The sequence below is a fragment of the Lepidochelys kempii genome, chromosome 2, assembly GCF_965140265.1.
Source record: "Lepidochelys kempii isolate rLepKem1 chromosome 2, rLepKem1.hap2, whole genome shotgun sequence".
In the NCBI taxonomy this organism is placed as follows: domain Eukaryota; kingdom Metazoa; phylum Chordata; order Testudines; family Cheloniidae; genus Lepidochelys; species Lepidochelys kempii.
This window is the reverse complement of record NC_133257.1, coordinates 68,473,969-68,491,745: the sequence shown is the minus strand read 5'-3', so window position 1 is coordinate 68,491,745 and position 17,777 is coordinate 68,473,969. Positions and strand designations below refer to the sequence as shown.

Below are 17,777 nucleotides of genomic sequence, written 5' to 3'. Positions count from 1 at the left end.
ATACGTGCTCATCATGTTGTGTCTTGGCATGTGTACTTAAAATGTGTCATTAATAAATGTTGATTAAAAGAAAGAACTCCCCATTATTCTCTTGAAAACTAGAAATCATGTTTACAGGTGGGCTTTTCACAAATTGGCTGAAGCACAAAATGGGCGTATTTGCCCCATGCATTCAGAATGTAGCAGAACGGTAAAGGTGCAGGGCTTGATCTGGCAAAATGCTGAGCATTCTAGCCCTGATCTAGCAAAGCACTTAAGTACATGAACATTCCCATTCAATGGCACGATTCACTGCTTAAAAATAGGAACACACTTACGTGCTTTTTGGGATTAGAGCCAGAGTGCTTAACACCTGGCAGGATGAAGCCCCTGGTGAGCAACTGTTGTTCTTGTGCACTGACGCTCATCAGATAACATTATTAAATTGACAGAAATAAAGTCATTGTAATAGAGCATCGGAGCATTCTGCAGGGAAGATAAATGTCTCATTGACTTGCTCTCTACTTGTATTTTCCGTAAGCGCCTTAACCTTTGCTCTGCATTTGTGTAGCAGCAAGAGACTCTTGTCCTATGACGACATCCTATTTCACTGATAGTCTCAAAAGCAAGTGCATTTGCACTGTTGTAACTTGGACCATTTCAATGCTTTTCACCATATGGAAAATTGAATGCAAATATTAAACATGGGCCCAAATGAAGAGTTCTGATCCAGATCCAGATTTCATAGCTGAGATCTATTTTTGTGCTGGAACTGAAACCAAAACCCTGGATCCAAACATCTCTGAAATTTGGAAATGTTTGGATCTGGGTCTGAATTTTCCGACTCAGGCCCATTTCCAGTGTTAATATTTAAGAAATTATTTGCAGGGAATTAAAATATAAATGTTAAAAAATATAAGAACTCACCTTACAGGCCTGTAAGAGAGGACAACCACGACTGTTTCTTTTAAAAGGAAAAAGCACTGGCTTATTCATCCAATAAGGTACTGGATATTATAACTGTCATTTATATAGACATTTTGAATATAAAAAACAAAGTTGCCAATGCAGTTGTAGAATGCCTGCACAGCTTCCACTATCTTTTAGGACACTACGTCCTGCTTTCCCAGTGTATGTTGACTCACTTTATGGAGATAAATGGATTTACCTCCTCTCTGCCCCTTTTTGAGACCGTAGGGACCCCACAGACACATGGAGAGAGCAGACCCTGTTTTCCATGCATCCACAGAGAACTAGGCATAATTTGGTCCTCCGTGAGCAAAATAAAGCATCAAACTCCCCTCCATATTCTCATTTGAGCATATTTCCTTTGTTCTGTCTGGTTGCCCCCAGCAGCTTTGCTGCAGTGCTCTTCCTGTAGTTTAGAGACCAAACAAGTGGTTTCCTTTATTTCTAATACTACTGTCCGTAAATAAGCTGGCAAAATGTACTGTTGAATACAATGTAACGCTATCCCTTCCACCTAATGAATGTGTTAATCTCTGAAATGTGCTTAGCTTTGTTCACCTCGGAAAGATCCACTTCATTCACATTCAGATCTGCCATTTGACGGTATGATTTGCCGACACACTGTTAACTACTCCCCCTCTTGGTGATCGAAAAAAGGAACTTTTTATTGGCTGCATTCTGATCGGCTACACCAGAATAACTCAATTGGTTCTAATGCAATTACTTCAGAAATGCACTGGTAATCTGAATCTGGCCCTGTACACTCATCTGCAAACTTTGCCACCTCACTCCAGACCATTTATGAATAAGTTGAATAGGATTGGTCCTAGGACTGACCCTTGGGGAACGCCACTAGTTACCCCTCTCCATTCTGAAAATTTACCAGTTATTCCTACCCTTTGTTCCTTGTCTTTTAAACCAGTTCTCAATCCATGAAAGGATCTTCCCTCTTATCCCATGACAACTTAATTTACATAAGAGCCTTTGGTGAGGGACCTTGTCAAAGGCTTTCTGGAAATCTAAGTACACTATGTCCACTGGATCCCCCTTGTCCACGTTTGTTGATCCCCCCTCAAAGAACTCTAATAGATTAGTCAGACATGATCTCCCTCTACAGAAACCATGTTGACTTTTGCGCAACAATTTATGTTCTTCTATGTGTCTGACAACTTTATTCTTTACTATTGTTTCGACTAATTTGCCTGGTACTGACGTTAGACTTATCGGTCTGTAATTGCCAGGATCACCTCTAGAGGCGTTACATTAGCTATCTTCCAGTCATTGGGTACAGTAGCTGATTTAAAGGACAGGTTACAAACCATAGTTAATAGTTCCTCAATTTCACATTTGAGTTCTTTCAGAACTCTTGGGTGAATGCCATCTGGTCCCAGTGACTTGTTACTGTGAAGTTTCTCAATTGATTCCAAAACCACCTCTAGTGACCCTTCAATCTGTGACAATTCCTCAGATTTGTTACCTACAAAAGATGGCTCAGGTTTGGGAATCTCCCTAACATCCTCAGCCATGAAGACTGAAGCAAAGAATTCATTTAGTTTCTCTGCGATGACTTTATCGTCTTTAAGTGCTCCTTTTGTATCTCGATTGTCCAGGGGCCCCACTGGTTGTTTAGCAGGCTTCCTGCTTCTGGTGTACTTAAAAAACATTTTGTTATTACCTTTTGAGTTTTTGTCTAGCTATTCTTCAAACTCCTTTTTGGCTTTTCTTATTACATTTTATTTGGCAGTGTTTATGCTCCTTTCTGTTTACCTCACTAGGATTTGACTTCCACTTTTTAAAAGATGCCTTTTTATCTCTCACTGCTTCTTTTACATGGTTGTTAAGCCACGGTGGCTCTTTTTTAGTTCTTTCACTGTGTTTTTTTTAATTTGGGGTATACGTTTAAGTTTCACCTCTATTATGGTGTCTTTGAAAAGTGTCCATGCAGCTTGCAGAGATTTCACTCTAGTCATTGTACCTTTTAATTTGTTTAACTAACCTCCTCATTTTTGCATAGTTCCCCTTTCTGAAATTAAATGCCACAGTGTTGGCCTGCTTAAGTGTTCTTCCCACCACAGAAATGTTAAATGTTGTTATATTATGGTCACTATTTCCAAGCGGTCCTGTTATAGTTATGGACCAGATAGTCCATATAGTCTGGTCCTCTTGGACCAGATCCTGCGCTCCACTCAGGACTAGATTGAGAGTTGCCTCTTCCCTTGTGGGTTCCTGTGCCAGCTGCTCCAAGAAGTAGTCATTTAAAGTATCGAGAAATTTTGTGTCTGCATTTCATCCTGAGGTGACATGTACCCAGTCAATATGGGGAAAATTGAAATCCCCCACTATTATTGAGATTTTTATTTTGATAGCCTCTCTAATCTCCCTTAGCATTTCATCGTCACTATCACTGTCCTGGTCAGGTGGTCGATAATAGATCCCTACTGTTATATTCTTATTAGAGCATGGATTTACTATCCACAGAGATTCTATGGAACATGTGGATTCATTTAAGATTTTTACTTCATTTGATTCTACATTTTCTTTCACATATAGTGCCACTACCCCCTACCCCAACCCCCACCACCGCACGACCTGTTCTGTCCTTCCGATATATTTTGTACCCATTCCATGTGGCCATTCTCTCTCCTCTATCGGACTAGTTTACAGCTCCTGGAAGCCCTCCTCAGGTGTCAAAATTTTCACAACAGGCTTTGGTTATTTTGTGGGTTTTAGGGAAAGAGGGGCAGCTGTAAGTTTGAGGGAAGATGGAAGCATTCCCTGAAAGCTCTTCTCCCAGCTTCTCTGGATTTATCCAGCTTCCCCCTTGCTTTACTTCCCTCTAGGCTGTATAATGGAGAGAATGACAGAGACTGTTTGTATTTGGAGAAGAAGAGGCAATTATTCTTTATCCTATGCTCTGAATGAAGCACATGGTAGAGAGTGAATGATCTTGTAGTTAAGATGCCAGACTGGCACTCAGAAGATCTGGGTTCAATTATCAGTTTCATCACAGATTGCTTGTGTGTGACTTTGGCCAAAGCATTTGATCGCACTCTGCTTCAATTCCCCTTCTGATGAGAATACTACCTTTCTCTCAGCTGTTGTCTAGCAACTCTTCAGTAGTTACAGGTCACAGCAGACTTTCTGTTCACAGCTGATTTTTCTAAGTACTCTAAAATCCCCATACATAGGCAGATTGCCTTGAAACTTACTGTGCCCCAGCAGGGGTAGGAGTAGTGTGTGGCACAATATTGGGGTCGTTTGCCCAAGAGGTTCCCAATATACAGGTCTCCTCCCAACATAGTCTGTTATAAAACTGCCCTTACGTGCCCACAGCTTGAGTGCAAAGGAGAGAGGGAACATGAAGTATCTGGTACCAGGATACCACTCTAAAAATCCATTAATAAAAAACTTGGCTGTTTTGCTTGGTTCTGTAGTGTGCCAATGTAGTCGCTGCTTTGGTTCCTATCAGCTGGAGCTGTCTACCCACCACCGTTATGGACTCTCCTTACCTCTACATGAGATGAAGGCTACTGGCATTCTTCATACCTGCAGGAGTGACACAAAGGCACTTACAACAGAGCTGGAACTTGAATCCAGGTCCTTTTATATGACAGTCCCAAGCCTCAGCCTCTGTACTGCACTACCTTTTGAAGTACATGTGTGAAATGAACTAGTCACATATGCTAGACTGTTAGCATAGAAACGGTGTGGAATGAAAGGGGCAGGGACAATAGAAAGAGCTGGACATGTGATTAAAGGAATGGGCTAGGATGTGAGACCTAGGGTCTGTTCCAGCCTCCACTGTGATGGTGGGCAAGTCACAAAAACCATATAATTAGATGGTGGCTACTTTCAGAGCCCTACCTTCAATGCTGAGAGGCGTAGGCTGAAGGATGGGTTTTTTTAGCTAAACCATTAGTTTGGAATTGAGCAGCCCCTTGGTTCTAGTCTTGTGCAACTTTGTCCAAGATTCCTCAAGGCCCCAGTTTTGGCTCTTGAGCTTACTGCAGGTTGCTTACAGTTCAGGAGACAATTTGGGCAAGTTTAGCATTGAGACTTTTGAGGTTCTTAGAGAGAGCCCTTAGTCTCACTCACCCTGTTGGCTGCAGTTGGAAAAGTAGCAGGAAGAGCCATAGCGGGATGTTTGGGGAGGCTGCAGGGTAGGGGAGCCATTTTGTGTTTGTGTAACATAGTTCCCTAGGTTGGATCTATGACTCTCCTGAGTTGTAGAGTGAAGGGGAAAGCGAGCTCTGCAAGTCACTTTCCTCACCCCCAAATGGCAGCTTCTTGAGGGACATATGTAGTGCCATGCCCCATGCATAAAGCCTTAAAAAAAAAAATAGGTGCCTGGCAGGCAGGTGGAGCTTGAGCCAGAAAGGAGAGCTGAGAGTAGGGAAATGCTGCATGCCATCATTTTGGGAAATCATGCATTCACAGATCTGACCCTTAAAAGAGGTAGGGGAATATTTTTTGGAGACACTCTATGCCTAGGAGCCAGTGGTGTGCTTGATGTGATCATTTAGATTACATCTCTGCACTTCCTGAGCAGTAGATATGAGGAGAAAGAGAACCCTGCAATCTCTTTCCCAAAACCTACTGCACCCTACACAGACATGGGGGATCTGAGTGTGAGTAGGGTTGGTGCCCTGATGGGAAAGGGTACAGAGCTCCCCTTGTCCCCTACCCTACCTCTTTGTGGGAGAAAAGATTGTGCCAGTAAGGGAGAGGCATGGCCAGACTCCCCTTCATATCTATTGGTACCTCCAGTTGCTAACTATGGGACCCTGAGGAGTACCTAGTCCTCTTACTCATAGAATATCAGGGTTGGAAGGGACCCCAGAAGGTCATCTAGTCCAACCCCCTGCTCAAAGCAGGACCAATTCCCAGTTAAATCATCCCAGCCAGGGCTTTGTCAAGCCTGACCTTAAAAACCTCTAAGGAAGGAGATTCTACCACCTCCCTAGGTAACGTATTCCAGTGTTTCACCACCCTCTTAGTGAAAAAGTTTTTCCTAATATCCAATCTAAACCTCCCCCACTGCAACTTGAGACCATTACTCCTCGTTCTGTCATCTGCTACCATTGAGAACAGTCTAGAGCCATCCTCTTTGGAACCCCCTTTCAGGTAGTTGAAAGCAGCTATCAAATCCCCCCTCATTCTTCTCTTCTGCAGGCTAAACAATCCCAGCTCCCTCAGCCTCTCCTCATAACTCATGTGTTCCAGACCCCTAATCATTTTTGTTGCCCTTCGCTGGACTCTCTCCAATTTATCCACATCCTTCTTGAAGTGTGGGGCCCAAAACTGGACACAGTACTCCAGATGAGGCCTCACCAATGTCGAATAGAGGGGAATGATCACCTCCCTCGATCTGCTCGCTATGCCCCTACTTATACATCCCAAAATGCCATTGGCCTTCTTGGTAACAAGGGCACACTGCTGACTCATATCCAGCTTCTTGTCTACTGTCACTGAGAAGTCCACTGTCCACTCAGTCATGCTCCCCTCAGTAATTCCATTTTCTCAAATTCCAAGGGAAATCCACATGCAAGACTTAGTTAAGCCTTGTGCCCTGTCAGCCTAAGGGAGCGGAGGGTGGTTCTGCGAAGTCTAGAGCATTGTCTTTGAGACATTCCACAACAGGAGAGCTCTGAGTGCAGGGGTTCAGCCATACCCTGTGGTCTTCCAGATTGGGGTAGCTTAATTCCCAAAATAAAATGTCAATCCAACCACAGGGGGAGATAAGGCTTTGCGGTGACCTTAATTCTGCCCCTTTACACATAGCAACTGAGACTAAAAGTATCTCACCCTCCCTAACTCAACCTACCATTTACTATAGCCCAGACAAAATCTGACTCAGTACTTCCACTCAGCCAGTTCAGATGACAGGGAAGTTCTGGGGCCTGGGGTATGCAGCACAAGGAGTGGATGAGTACCAGCAGCACTGCAGAGCTTAGAATCTGTGAACTGCTCTGTGCAGTACAGGCCTTTGTTCAGTAGACACTGAGGAGAAAAGAATAAGGTACTGTGATCTCCCTCATGCACAGAGGTTAAGGTTATATCAAAGTGTCACCTTAAAAAGATTTTATCATTCAGTACTCTGCAGGAGTCACTTATATTTGTGGGATAATACCCTGGTATCAAATTCCAAAACTATGTCCATTAGAGAACTCCACCAGAGTTCTCCTGTGATGATATGGTCCTGTGTGGTAGAAGGGAGTTCACCCCTACCCACCTCAGCTCCTTCTCCCACTCTTGAGCCTCCTGCTGTTATGCTGAAGCACAGGGGAAGGTGGGCAGCTTATGTGAATGCAAAGAACAGTTACAAGTTAGTAACCTTTTTCTGCTCTAAAAGCCTCTCTGCATTCCCACTTGAGCAGCTGGAGAGTAGGCAAGAAATTCTTAGCTAAATACCAATTTGTAGCACCAGATTCCTATACTGAGCCTTGAACCACAATGGTTAGGGAGACTTATGGAGGGTACAGCAGCTCTCCTAACCTGAGTCTTTAAACCAGGGACTAGTAGTTTGCTAGGTAAGACTTAACAGCGTTCAACATTTCCTATTCCAATTAGTTGTTTGGCAGTTGGGTCTCACTATTTGTAAAACAGGGGAAGAAATGATAATTTAAGAAGAGCAGCGGACAGATGTCACAAGGGGAACTTAGAGGCTTATGTCCCCCAGTTAGGCACCAGTGGCATTCACAAACTGTCCAGCTGCTGTGCAACACTGTACACACTTAAGTTTCCAGTGTTAAGTCACTGGAGGAGCCAGACCTACATATTTCAGAGTCTTGACACCAAACAAACAGCTCACTTAGGCTTAGACATAAGTTAATACCAGGATTCACATGCTAAGCATGTCTCTTGCCTTTGGCCATGATCTAGGAGGCATGCTTTAAAGTAGAAGAAGGGGGGCCCTGTTTATAATCTTTAACCCATGATGAAAGCACTCATCCAGGTTATGGGAGTCCCAGTTTCAACTGCATGCTCTGCTTGAAGCGGAGAAGGGATTTGAAGAGTACCCTATTCAGTGGGTTATGGTATACTTTGCCACTGTGTATAACTTAAACAAACAAGGGCCCTGGAACTTGAGCTTCCCATGGAAGTGCCCTCCACACTTGGCTACAGAATCCCTCCTACTTGGCAGCCTAAATCTTCCTTGTGAATCCCAAGCAGCTAAAGACCAAGCACCTATAAGGCCTGGAGATGAAGTTCCCTGGAGTTGAGTAAGGTTGCCAGAAAAAACACAGATTGAGAAAGGTGGATATCAGACTACCTTAGTCATGAAGAGACTTTTGTATGGTGGTTTATAATGCTAAAGAGGTACAGTAGCCATCGAGCCCTAAATTCACTCATCTTCAGAACAGATGTAATTGCTAGGAGGAAGGTTATTTTGATTAATGTGCTTGAAAAGTTCAAGCCAGAGGCTCATAAGGGTCCAGTAACTTTGTTAGGGCAAGACTGAGGTCCCATGATGGCTAGTGGGACTATCTGTGCCAAAGGGGGGCCCCAATGCTAGCACTGAGGTCGTTGCTGGTCTTGCAGCTTTCAAAAAGGGTTTTCAAGCATTGCTATATGTAAGGCTACATAAGTAACTGAAGGCGGCCATGCATCTCTTTCCATGAGTTGTGGGTTTGAGGTGAGAAGAGGTCTGGTGTCCTGAGGTAGAGTGAGGTAGCCTCCAAGTACAAAGAAGTTGAAGGTACCCTGAAGTGATTTCAAACTGGAACCAGAGGAGCAGGTACAGGCAGTGGAAAAAGTATGTAGCAGGGTGCCTAGCAGCCTGACTAGGGGGTGGAAATCTACCCAAGTTGAAGGTGTCATTAGGATCCAAACCAGTGAGACCAAGTTTGTCAGCATTGAGCATCCAGTTCTGAAGAAGTACAGAGATGAAATTACAGTGGTGCTGTTTGGGAGGCCCCATGGGTCTGGGTGTACAGAAGAGAAAGAATGTAAAACAGAAGAAACACCTCCTCTGGGGAAATGTGTTCTTATTACACAATTAGACATCTAGTCTGGTGATGAGGTACTAAGAAAGGCAGCTTCAGAATTGGTGTGTCAGTACTAGGTGAGGAGTAGGCACTCTGGTTACTACCTGTGGCACCAAGGCTTCTGAACTTTAGGCCAGTTTGTTCTTCAAGGTGGCTTTAGATTTAACCAATACCAGGTTGTGCAGGGTGAGGGACTGTCTCGCAGATTAGGGCTAAAGAGATTCTCACTGAGCCCATGGTCAAAGGTGGTGCTAAGACCAGACTGCTTGCATATTTATACGTGCCTCTGGAAATTTCCACTACATGCATCTGATGAAGTGGGTATTCACCCACAAAAGCTTATGCGCCAAAACGTCTGTTAGTCTATAAGGTGCCACAGGACTCTTTGCCGCTTTTACAGATCCAGACTAACACAGCTAGTCCTCTGATACACAGGACCCAAGAGATACTTTACCAGTCTGGTAAGAGAAGCTCTGCACAGAGGCTGGTGTTGGTATCATCAATGGGCCCAATGGAAGATCAGGCTGTAGGCAGAGGAGCCTCTCCCCCCTTTAGGTGCAGGGAGTAAAGGTGTCTCAAAGACAGTACAGAAGATTATTGAGTGATCTAAACACAGGATTCTGTCTCCAGTATTATCAGTGGGTAAGAGGTGTACCTCTTGAAGGCCTTAGGGGTTTCAGGCTGGACATAATCCAGGTAAAAGACTAAAGTCTCCTGTGACAGTGGAAAGGCTGCTTACACTGAACTAGACTATGATACTCTAAGCTATTTACAAAGCCGAAAGCTAGGCTTGAGAAAATATAGGCCTGAGGACACAAATATGTATTCCCTTCACTTTCTGGAAGGAGCAATGGCCATGGGGGGCAAGGGATGTAACTCTTATGTAGAATACTGTACTTCCCTTGTAAAAGAGATTGCATGACACAGCTTTTCAAAATAGTTACAGAGACTGACATGTCACAGTGCACAAGTTGTGAATACAGAGAGGGCCTTGAGGCAGAACCCTCTATTTCCTGGTTTTCCAACATTTGGATTTTTGGAATTTAACTCCCGTTCTGGCAAGGCATGAGGAACAGAGAGTACTATCTACAACCTTAACCCTACATTAAAGGTTTTTTGCCTGTGAGTTTATATTTAAGCTCTGAGGCAGAGACTGTCATACTATGTATATGCACAGCATCTATTTGCTAGCTTTAATTAAAAAAAGTAAAACTTGCATTGCCCCATTTAGATTAATTAATTTAGTATGAGTTTTTGGGGTGTGGAGTAACAGCAAAAGAAGGTGCTCTGATCATTGGACACAAAAATCTGCTTCTAAAAATCATTTGTTTTGTTTTAGGTATGAGTAATGCTGATGTGATGGTTGCTCTTCAGCGTGGGTACCGCATGCCACGCACGGAAACCTGTCCTGCGGAGCTTTATGATATTATGAAAACATGCTGGAAAGATAAAGCAGAAGAGAGGCCAACATTTGATTATTTACAGAGTGTGCTAGATGATTTCTACACAGCAACAGAAGGGCAGTATCAACAGCAGCCATAGAACAAAAACTTTTCTAGTTGGCATAGACTATTGTTCGGACAAACTGGGCAGACCAGTTATTTCATGTTTTTGGATATCCTAACAGATTGTGGCTTCTGAAACTGGAGGCTGAAATTCCACAGGAAGAATCATTCTGCCTAGAAATAAACCGTTCCTCTATGGTTAATTTAATTTGAATGATCACTCTGCTTACAGTTAGAGTTCTCTTTAGATATCTTTTTATTTGCCTAAACAAACATCCAAACAAAACAAGCTTTGAAAACAAAGAGTACAGTCTCACCAATACAAACTTACAAAGCATTTGCAGCTGCAAACAGAAGAAGTTGGGGAAATCCCTAAATGATAGCATGCCTTACAAGAAAATGTAAGAAGGCTGAAGATAAATATGAACTTATGAAGGAAAAGTTAAAGAATTTCTGCTCCCAAATTAGCTTTTTGCAAGATATCATGCTTTGTATTTGTATAGCCTCTGGTTATTTTAGATCACTATCTGGAGAACTGTATCTTGTTGCAAGATTAATATTTAGGATGTAATCATCCCCTTTAAGAGGGTTAAAGGTAATTTTTTTACACTTAATTATCTTTGGCATTTATGCACAGCTCAAGCATTTACACTGTTAAGATTTGAAAAAAGTGTCTTTTACAGGCATCAAGGTAAGAATCAGACCTGAGATATTGTGAAATTGCATTATAAAACGGTGTAATTATTGTGCTAGATGTGTCAGAAAAGACAACATATTTTCTTGCTCTGCATATAGAGCACTGAATTTAAGCCTGGAACCACCAGCTCAAAATTCATTTTTTTCCCATCTTAAGTCAGTGGCAAATCTCCCCTGTATTTTGAAGGGAGCAGGATCTGGCCCTCAGTATTCTGAAACACTGTGATCCATCTATTACCCATGAGAATGTTTTCTATAAGTATCTTAATAGGAATTTTAGAGTGAGTGATTCAGTAATATATTCCTAATGTTTCAATTAATTGAACTGAAAGCAATTTTAAAGATTAGCCAAAAAGAATGTTTTTAAATGCACCACACCTTATAAGCATACTGTAATCAGTGAAATTACACTGGAGTGAGTGTTAGCACCCTGGTTCTGCTTTTCATTACGTAATTACTACTAATTCATAACCAACAGTTAAAAACATGGACTGATTTACTTATTACATAGTTGGTGTTCTTAATGTATATTCTGTTAGAATCCAGATGTATTAACAAAACTGTATTTAAACCAATGCTCAGTCATGAAGTGAATTATCAAGTTGAGTATGTTTTAGTTACCAAAAAGCATAACCAGCGCAGTTACAATGTGACTGCCTGTTTGTCCTCCTTTGTATAAAAAAAGTCTGGGCTGTTCTTACAACCAAAACCATTTATGATAAAGGGTACTCACGGAAGCTTTAAAAGAGGCTAACTACTGGTGAGGCTTTAGTGTACCTGCAGTCCAAACAAAGGGAGCAGTATAAACATCCATTGCTTTTCTTTTTTAGTAAAGCGTAGCAGGTTTCTGAATGAAGGAAGTCAGTCAATGTGCAGATTAACCACCACAGACTGTAAATATTTTTACTGTATGGTGATTTTTTTATTTTAATAAACAAACTTTTTAAATTTAAACTTGTACCATAGTAGTTTGTCCTGCAAATTACAGTAAGTAGCCACTTTATAGGCCAGGCTGACAGTTTTCTGTGTACAAGGAATGCAGGATCAGATCGTGTCAGTGTTCAGATGTTAACCAAAAGAACTATTTTTGTTTTGTATAGCATCACTTAAATTAATCTTGCCTCTTATACCCATTCATCTCAGGAGGAGCAGTTCAGAAATCTCAAGACAGCCATTTCACTGCTGAATATTTTAGCAGAAATATCCAGCTCAGTGGTTCTTATCCTACAATTCTGAACTACCCACCTCAGTAGTCAATTCCAAAATAGCTGCCAAAACCTCAATCTTCTACAGTGCCACTAGGCACCACTGTGTACTGAAACATTTAGGAAAGCCTGAACATTTTCAAAATTTAAGTTAGCATTGGGAAATGCTAAGTCATCTTAGTTGCAGAAAAAGTCTAGGAGCCATACACTGGATCAAATTCATTATGTGTTTGCAGAGCTAGTGCAGCATTGAGAAATGCAGGTGAAAGATGGAAGCATGTTTGGTTTAACTTAAGCCATATTTTATGTAATGTTGGGGGGAGGGGGGGGAGAACATCTAAACTGAAATCTATGACTGGGGTTTATCAAGGTTCCTATTCATGTTATCAGATTACTGTAATAAACCAAAGTATTTAAAATGAGAACCTCCATTTATTATCCTCATTTCTGATCTTTTCTTGAGTGCCAGTGATGGACATAAAGGTGGTCTGGCTGGATATTCAGTTTAAGGACTGAGCTAGAGCTTGATCCAGATGGCGTTCAAGCTACCAGAAGGCTGTTTCTTTGGAATTTGCCATGGTTGTGATGAGTCCATTTATAAATCAGTGGATACCTGTTTTGATAGGACAAATAACCCCATTGGATATTGCTTTTCGGGAGAGTAACTCGTGCTTCCTAGATCAGAAAATCCCAATTCCTAGTGAATATATGAAGTCCCTGAGTACACATTAGCGTGAGTTTTAACAGACTGAAGCACTCACTTAACCAGTTAGGAGTATTTGGTACTGACAAAGGGAAGAGGAAATTTCGAGACCAGGGCTTTGAATTACAGGAACATGATCATCTGAGTGTTGCAATAGTAATGCTGCTCCATCTAGTGTTTCACAATGTTAGTGACAACCTCTAACTCCAGTCTGGTCTACACTTTAAAACACAGGTCAACAATTACAGCGTTCAGGGGTGTGAAAAATCCACACCCCTGACCACTATAGCTATGCCAACCTAGCCCCAGTGTAGATGCAGCTACACTGAGAAAAGAATGCCTCTCTACCTAGCTACTGCTACATGAGAACAGAGTTCTTACAGCAATGAAAAATAAAACACTCACTGTAGGCAGCCTCTATAGTACAGGATTATGCCACTCTAGTCCCTGTAAATATGGCCTCAGTCAGGAGGTGGGTTTTTTGAGCTGTATAAACACCACCTCTAATCTTTGTACTCCAAAGATACAGGCTGCTAGGTTTTGCAAGCCCAGGTTTCTCTGACCACAAGAATGCACACCACTCACCTAACTCTCCAACTATTCAACTTCCCTTGCTTGAAACCCCATTTCATGATTTAACTGTAACGTATTGCTTAATTCCTACATAATCAACCTGCTGCATAATTTAGCAACTCAGATAATACATCCATAGTTAGGGGGTATGGCTAAATCCCAAATCAACACTTTTACATCCACCACCATCCCCACTGACACCAAAATATCACTTTGATCATACCTAGTTTTCTGTGTGGCACTGCTTGAAAGCTGAGAACTTGCCAAAAAACCTCTTACCTGACTCAAGGGTTCCTATACATAGCTGTGTAATGCTGACAGTATAGCACAACAAAATCAGCCACCATTAAACCATGCAAAGGCAATTGCTCAACTCCTACAACCTTGTGACTGGCACACATTTCTGAAGTAGTTTTTCTATTATCTGGCTAAAACAAAACTATTTCTGGTTATAATCACCATGCAGTCCCAGCCCCACTAAATTTCTAGACAAAGTTTTCTTTTAAGATGAGGTACTGGCCCTCTTGCTCCTAAACTTTGATTTCAAGTGCATCATACTTCAATAGAAACAAAAGTTAAGACACAGGGACTCTCAGGACAAATCAATTATCTGATGATCTAATCACCGTTTAACACCAAATCTTAAAATGATCTAATATGTAATTGACTTGAAAAAAAACAAGCTTTATTAGAAGTACATTTTAAGAAGTCTACTGCATACACAATTCAATGAGGGATTTTCAAATGGACACCAAGCAAACCAAGGCAATCATGATTATGACAGAAGCATTTAAAATGAACAGTGGCTCCTTACCATTCCATCATCTGACTATCATTAAATGAAATCTTAGTACCAAATCACTCATTTTAATTCCACAGTAAACTGACATCAAGTATAAGATTACTAGTTCAATTCAAATCAAGCATAAGATTAACTGTGAGGAAGCCAGCTCCTCTACAAACAATATCTACTAGCTAATGAAACAGTGAAAGTGAACAAGCTGTTTGGTCGAGCACAAATGCCATTTTGAGTGTTGGAAGTAAGTGTAAAAAGAAACAAGGAAAGTAAAAGACAGGAATGTACCACTAACCTTGACACAAGGCACCCATTTTCCTGCAATGTGGAAATCCATACCTGCTGTATTTCCACAGCAGATCTCCACACCAACAGTTACACAAGAATCCCAATTTAGGTTTACGTTTACATGTCTTCTGTAGTTATTAAAGAAGACACTGACAGAAGGAAAGTTGTCATTCCTATTAATAGCTTATCCTCCCAGTTACATTGATGGTAAGGCTGTATCTATACTAGCCTTTTTTCCTCCACCCAAATTCCAACTGTTAACATCAGTTCAAAATTACAGCTGATGGGCCTTGTCAATACAGACATGTTAATGCAGCAAGGATTAGAGTTATTCTTTTACTTTACGTGCAAAAATAGCTTGTTTTCTTGACATAGTTGGAGAGTCTTCAGATTTCCCCAAGGTTTTGCCAACAGGTGTTTTAGAAGTGACTGCTACTGTAGACTTTAGATTAGTAAACAAGCCTCTCTTGGGTTTTTGCTCCTTAAGCTCTTCTGAATACAAGTGCTTTTTCCTCTCATCTAGTTCTTCTTGCAGAAGAGACACTGTAGCTTCAAGCTCAAGGACACGTTTAGCCCAGTTCTGAAGACCTCTCATCTCTTGTTCCTATGGAATTGTTAAACCACATTAGATAAATGAAAACTAGTGGATGGTACTATTATTTTGTTCATTTTCTTCCAAGTAAAATTTAGACGGAGATCAGTGTGTTATATTAGTAGAACTGTGCAAATACACGGATTTCTTTTGGTTTGCTGGCAATCTTAAGAACAGCCATAATAGGTCAGACCAATGGTCCATCTAACCCAGTACCCTGATTGGCCAGGTGCTTCAGAAGGAATGAACAGAACAGGCAATAGAGGGATTCATCCCCTCTTGTCCACTCCTAGCTTCTGGAAGTCAGAGGCTCAGTCTGCCCAGAGCATAGGTTGCATCCCTGACCAGCTTGGCTAATGGCCATTTAAGGACCTATCCCTCATGAACTTACCTAATTCTTTTTTGAATCGCTTTATAGTTTTGACCTATACAACATCCCCTGGCAACGAGTTCCACAGGTTGACTGTGGTATGTAAAGAAGTACTTCTCTAGGTTTTCAACTTGCTGCCTATAAATGTTATGGGTGACTGCTGGTTGTTATGGGAAAAACTTCTTTACTCAACTTTTCTACATGGTTCACGATTTTATAGACCGCTATCGTATCCCTGCTTAGTTGTCTCTTTTCCAAGCTGAAGTCAGTGTTTTTAATCTCTCCTCTATGGAAGCTGTTCCTTACCCTTAATTTTTGTTGCTCTTCTCAGTATTTTTTCCAGTTCTAATATATCTTTTTTTGAGATGCGGGTACCAAACTACACACACTATTAAAGGTTTGAGTGTACCATGGATTTATATAGTTAATTGATATTTGCCTTATCTATACAACCCTTGCTAATGGTTCCTAACATGGTTAGCTTTGATTGCCACTGCACATTGAGTGGATGTTTTCAGAGAACTATTCACGACTTCCAGATCTTTCCTGAGTGAGGATCTAAGTTATCGGTTATCACAACTCCATACAAAATGGTGTTCTTCAAAATGCAAAGTAATGCACATATCAACACTGAATTTCATCTGCCATTTTGTTGCCCACTCACCCAGTCTAGTGAGATCTCTTTGCAGTCTGCTTTGAATTTACAAAATCACTCAAGATAGGGGTGAACAGTTTGCAGACTTTTTTTTTCCAGATCATTTAGGAATATGCTGAACAGCACTGGTCCCAGTACAGATCCCTAGGGGATCATGCTATTTACCTCTCTCCATTCTGAGAATGGACTATTTATTTTTGGTCTTTTAGCGAATTACTGATCCATGAGGGGACCTTCCCTCCTATCCCAACACAGCTTACTGTACTTAAAAGCCTTTGGTGAGGGACCTTGCCAAAGGCTTTCTGAAAGTCTTAGTACACTGTAACCACGTTTGCTGACCCCGTCAAAATTCTAATAGCTTTCTGAGGCATGACTTCCTTTTACAAATCGTGTTCTTCGGTTTGTGATAATTTGGTTCTTCCCTATAGTTTCAACCAGTTTGCCTATCAGACAAAATATTTTGTCTGACCCAAAACACTGTACGTTTAAGGTTTAAAAAAAAGGAAGGAAGTCTTAAACAGTTCTGGAGGAAAACATTCTGATTTTTTTCGTATTAAAAAGTGTCAAAATGAATGATTTTTCAAGTTGTGTTTCCCCCTCCACAAATTATTTGGAAAAAAAACCACCATGAATTCACAAAGTGTTTCAGTATTGCCAAATCTGCATTTTTGCTAAAGAAATTTTGGCCGAAAAATTTTCCCTAGCTCTACTGTATAGACAATTATATTTGAAGAAAAATGGGCAAAGGCCATTAGCCAAAGTTTAAGTTAAAGTTTTGGCAGTTTTGAGACATTAAACTACATGGTCACAAGCACATGCAATACCGCCTCAAACTAAATAGAGCAAGATGCCTGAATACCACATCTGGTATGCTAATTAACTTCAGTTTCCAATTTAGGTCTATATTTGACCCATTAAGACAAGAAACTCAAAATATTGGGGGAAGTAAGTGTCACAGGATCTTTACTCCTTAGCTACTCACCTGCTCCTGTTTCAATTTCAAACCTAGAGTCAGAATTCTCTCCACAGCAACTAATTACAACATAATTCTGTTTGACTTTAGGCTGGAATAAGAAATCGATCAAGGAGAAGTTCCTGTTTTTATGTAAGTATTCAAATAGTAAGAAAGGGGAAGGTAGTTTTCAAAGTGTTTTCCATGTGGCATAAACCAGTCCTCAAGTTCAACCCAGGTTGTTACTATTTAAATTAGCTATTGAATGGTCAAGAAGCGCATTACTGGGCCCAGTCTAATTCCTACATAGATATTTGACCACAGAGAATCACAATGGCATCAAAATTGGTCAATGATGAAGTGTGGGTGGAGCAGTTTGCAATATTTCATTTAAGTGCTCTACATCATCCTGTAGAAAGCGGACCCTCTGTTGTGTGTACACCAAACTTTAAGATCAAGTCTCCCAGTGTCTGACAAGCTTTGAGCTCAGTAATTCAACTTTGAAA

At 41.2% G+C, this 17,777-nt stretch overlaps 2 protein-coding genes across 9 annotated transcripts in view; one reads left to right on the top strand and one right to left on the bottom strand.

Moving 5' to 3' along the window:
• LYN (LYN proto-oncogene, Src family tyrosine kinase) overlaps nucleotides 1–12,091 on the top strand; it is a 98,011-nt gene extending 85,920 nt beyond the window's left edge. For all 4 annotated transcript variants that reach the window (XM_073331136.1, XM_073331137.1, XM_073331134.1 and 1 more), the window contains one exon: nucleotides 10,276–12,091. In XM_073331136.1, the coding sequence (XP_073187237.1) occupies nucleotides 10,276–10,478 (203 nt within the window). In that variant the 3' untranslated portion in view covers nucleotides 10,479–12,091. The remainder of the gene's footprint in view (nucleotides 1–10,275) is intronic.
• The window catches only part of LOC140906696 (kinesin-like protein KIF20A), a 75,340-nt gene that overhangs the window by 13,428 nt on the left and 44,135 nt on the right, over nucleotides 1–17,777 (bottom strand). For 2 of the 5 annotated variants that reach the window (XM_073331127.1, XM_073331130.1), the window contains one exon: nucleotides 10,589–15,306. The exons of the other annotated variants lie outside the window; for them this stretch is intronic. In XM_073331127.1, coding sequence (XP_073187228.1) covers nucleotides 15,031–15,306 — 276 coding nt within the window. In that variant the 3' untranslated portion in view covers nucleotides 10,589–15,030. Of the gene's footprint in view, nucleotides 1–10,588; nucleotides 15,307–17,777 lie in introns of those variants that run through there. 5 annotated transcript variants of the gene reach the window in all.